This window comes from Hoplias malabaricus, chromosome 7, assembly GCF_029633855.1.
Source record: "Hoplias malabaricus isolate fHopMal1 chromosome 7, fHopMal1.hap1, whole genome shotgun sequence".
Classification (NCBI taxonomy): domain Eukaryota; kingdom Metazoa; phylum Chordata; class Actinopteri; order Characiformes; family Erythrinidae; genus Hoplias; species Hoplias malabaricus.
This window is the reverse complement of record NC_089806.1, coordinates 47,411,779-47,414,278: the sequence shown is the minus strand read 5'-3', so window position 1 is coordinate 47,414,278 and position 2,500 is coordinate 47,411,779. Positions and strand designations below refer to the sequence as shown.

At 39.0% G+C, this 2,500-nt stretch overlaps 1 protein-coding gene across 2 annotated transcripts in view; it reads right to left on the bottom strand.

Moving 5' to 3' along the window:
- nt5dc1 (5'-nucleotidase domain containing 1) overlaps positions 1–2,500 on the bottom strand; it is a 64,421-nt gene that overhangs the window by 5,584 nt on the left and 56,337 nt on the right. For both annotated transcript variants that reach the window (XM_066676797.1, XM_066676798.1), the window contains exon 10: positions 853–1,008. In XM_066676797.1, coding sequence (XP_066532894.1) covers positions 853–1,008 — 156 coding nt within the window. The remainder of the gene's footprint in view (positions 1–852; positions 1,009–2,500) is intronic.

Sequence of the window (2,500 nt, the reverse complement as noted above, 5' to 3'; positions counted from 1 at the left end):
TGTGTGTTTATAGACTGTATGTGTTTATAGTGGGTGTATGTGTGTGTTTATAGCGTGTGTGTATGTGTTCATAGTGTGTGTATGTATGTGTTTATATTGGGTTTATGTGTTTATAGTGTGTGTATGTGTGTGTTTATAGTGGGTTTATGTGTTTATAGTGTGTGTATGTGTGTGTTTACAGTGGGTTTATGTGTTTTTAGTGTGTGTATGTGTGTGTTTATAGTGGGTTTATGTGTTTTTAGTGTGTGTATGTGTGTGTTTATAGTGGGTTTATGTGTTTATAGTGTGTGTATGTGTGTGTTTATAGTGGGTTTATGTGTTTTTAGTGTGTGTATGTGTGTGTTTATAGTGGGTTTATGTGTTTATAGTGTGTGTATGTGTGTGTTTATAGTGGGTTTATGTGTTTATAGTGTGTGTATGTGTGTGTTTACAGTGGGTTTATGTGTTTTTAGTGTGTGTATGTGTGTGTTTATAGTGGGTGTATGTGTTTATAGTGTGTGTATGTGTGTGTTTATAGTGGGTTTATGTGTTTATAGTGTGTGTATGTGTGTGTTTATAGTGGGTTTATGTGTTTATAGTGTGTGTATGTGTGTGTTTATAGTGGGTTTATGTGTTTATAGTGGGTTTATGTGTGTGTTTATAGTGGGTTTATGTGTTTATAGTGTGTGTATGTGTGTGTTTATAGTGGGTGTATGTGTTTATAGTGTGTGTATGTATGTGTTTATATTGTGTGTATGTTTATAGTGTGAGTATGTTTATAGTGTGTATGTGTTTATAGTGTGTATGTTTGTATAGGTTGAGTGTGTGTATCTAATGTGTGTGTGTGTGTGTGTGTGTCTGTAAACGCTTTACTTGTAGCTTGCTCTTGACTGGCCCCTGATTGGAGGCAGGGTTTGATCTGGCCACGCCCTCTCCCTCCATCTCTTCCACAATCATCACTGTCTCCCACTTCCCGAAACTGAACGCAGGGAACATATCTGACCTCATACTGTCTCCGAAATACACCACCTACACACACAAACACACACGCTATACATATACACGCACACATTATACATACACAAACATTTATAATTATACACACACATGCTATACACACACACACACACACACACACACACAAATATAAATATACAAACCGGATTCGTTGGGACACTAAACAAATTCTGAATAAAAACTGAATACAATGATGTGGAGACGGCAAATGTCAATGCTTTATTCGTAATAGAACATAGACGACAGATCAAAAGTTTAATCTGAGTAAATATAACATTTTAAAGGAAAAATATGTTGATTCTAAATTTCACAGTGTCAACAAATCCCAAAAAAGTTGGGACAAGTAGCAATAAGTGGCTGGAAAAAGGAAATTGAGCATATAACGAACAGCTGGAAGACCAATTAACACTAATTAGGTCAATTGACAACATGATTGGGTATAAAAAGAGCTTCTCAGAGTGTCAGTGTCTCTCTGAAGCCAAGATGGTAAGAGGATCACCAATTCCACCATTGTTGAGCAGAAAGATAGTGCAGCGATACCAGAATGGTGTTACCCAGCGTAAAATAGCAAAGACTTTTAAGTTATCATCATCAACCGTGCGTAACATCATCAAAAGATTCAGAGAATCTGGAACAAATGCTGTGCGTAAGGGTCAAGGCCGTAAAACTCTACTGGATGCTCGTGATCTCCGGGCCCTTAAACTTCACTGCACCTCAAACAGGAATGCCACTGTCAAGGAAATAACAGAATGGGCTCAGGAATACTTCCAGAAAGCATTGTCAGTGAACACAATCCACCGTGCCATCCGCCGTCGCCAGCTGAAACTCTACAGTGCAAAGAGGAAGCCATTTCTAAGCAAGCTCCACAAGCTCAGACGTTTGCACTGGGCCAGGGGTCTTTTAAAATGGAGTGTGGCAAAATGGAAGACTGTTCTGTGGTCAGATGAGTCACGATTTGAAGTTCTTTATGGAACACTGGGACGACATGTCATCCGGACCAGAGAGGACAAGGATAACCCAAGTTGTTATCAATGCTGCAGCAATCACAACATCATGGCTCCGTAGGAGAAGGATCCGGGGACTGAAATGGCAGCCTGCAGTCCAGATCTTTCACCTATAGAGAACATTTGGTGCATCATAAAGAGGAAGATGCGACAAAGAAGGACCAAGACGATTGAACAGTTACAGATTGAACAGGCCTGTATTAGACATGAATGGGAGAGCATTCCTATTTCTAAACTTGAGAAACTCATGTCCCCAGACGTCTGTTGAGTGTTGTAAGAAGAAGGGGGGATGCCACACAGTGGTAAAAAATGGCCTTGTCCCAACTTTTTTGGGATTTGTTGACACCATGAAATTTTGAAACAACATTTTTCCCTTAAAATGATACATTCTCTCAGTTTAAACATTTGATCTGTGATTGTGTTCTATTCTGAATAAAATATTAGATGTTGGCTCCTCCACATCATTGCATTCAGTTTTAATTCACAATTTGTTTAGTGTC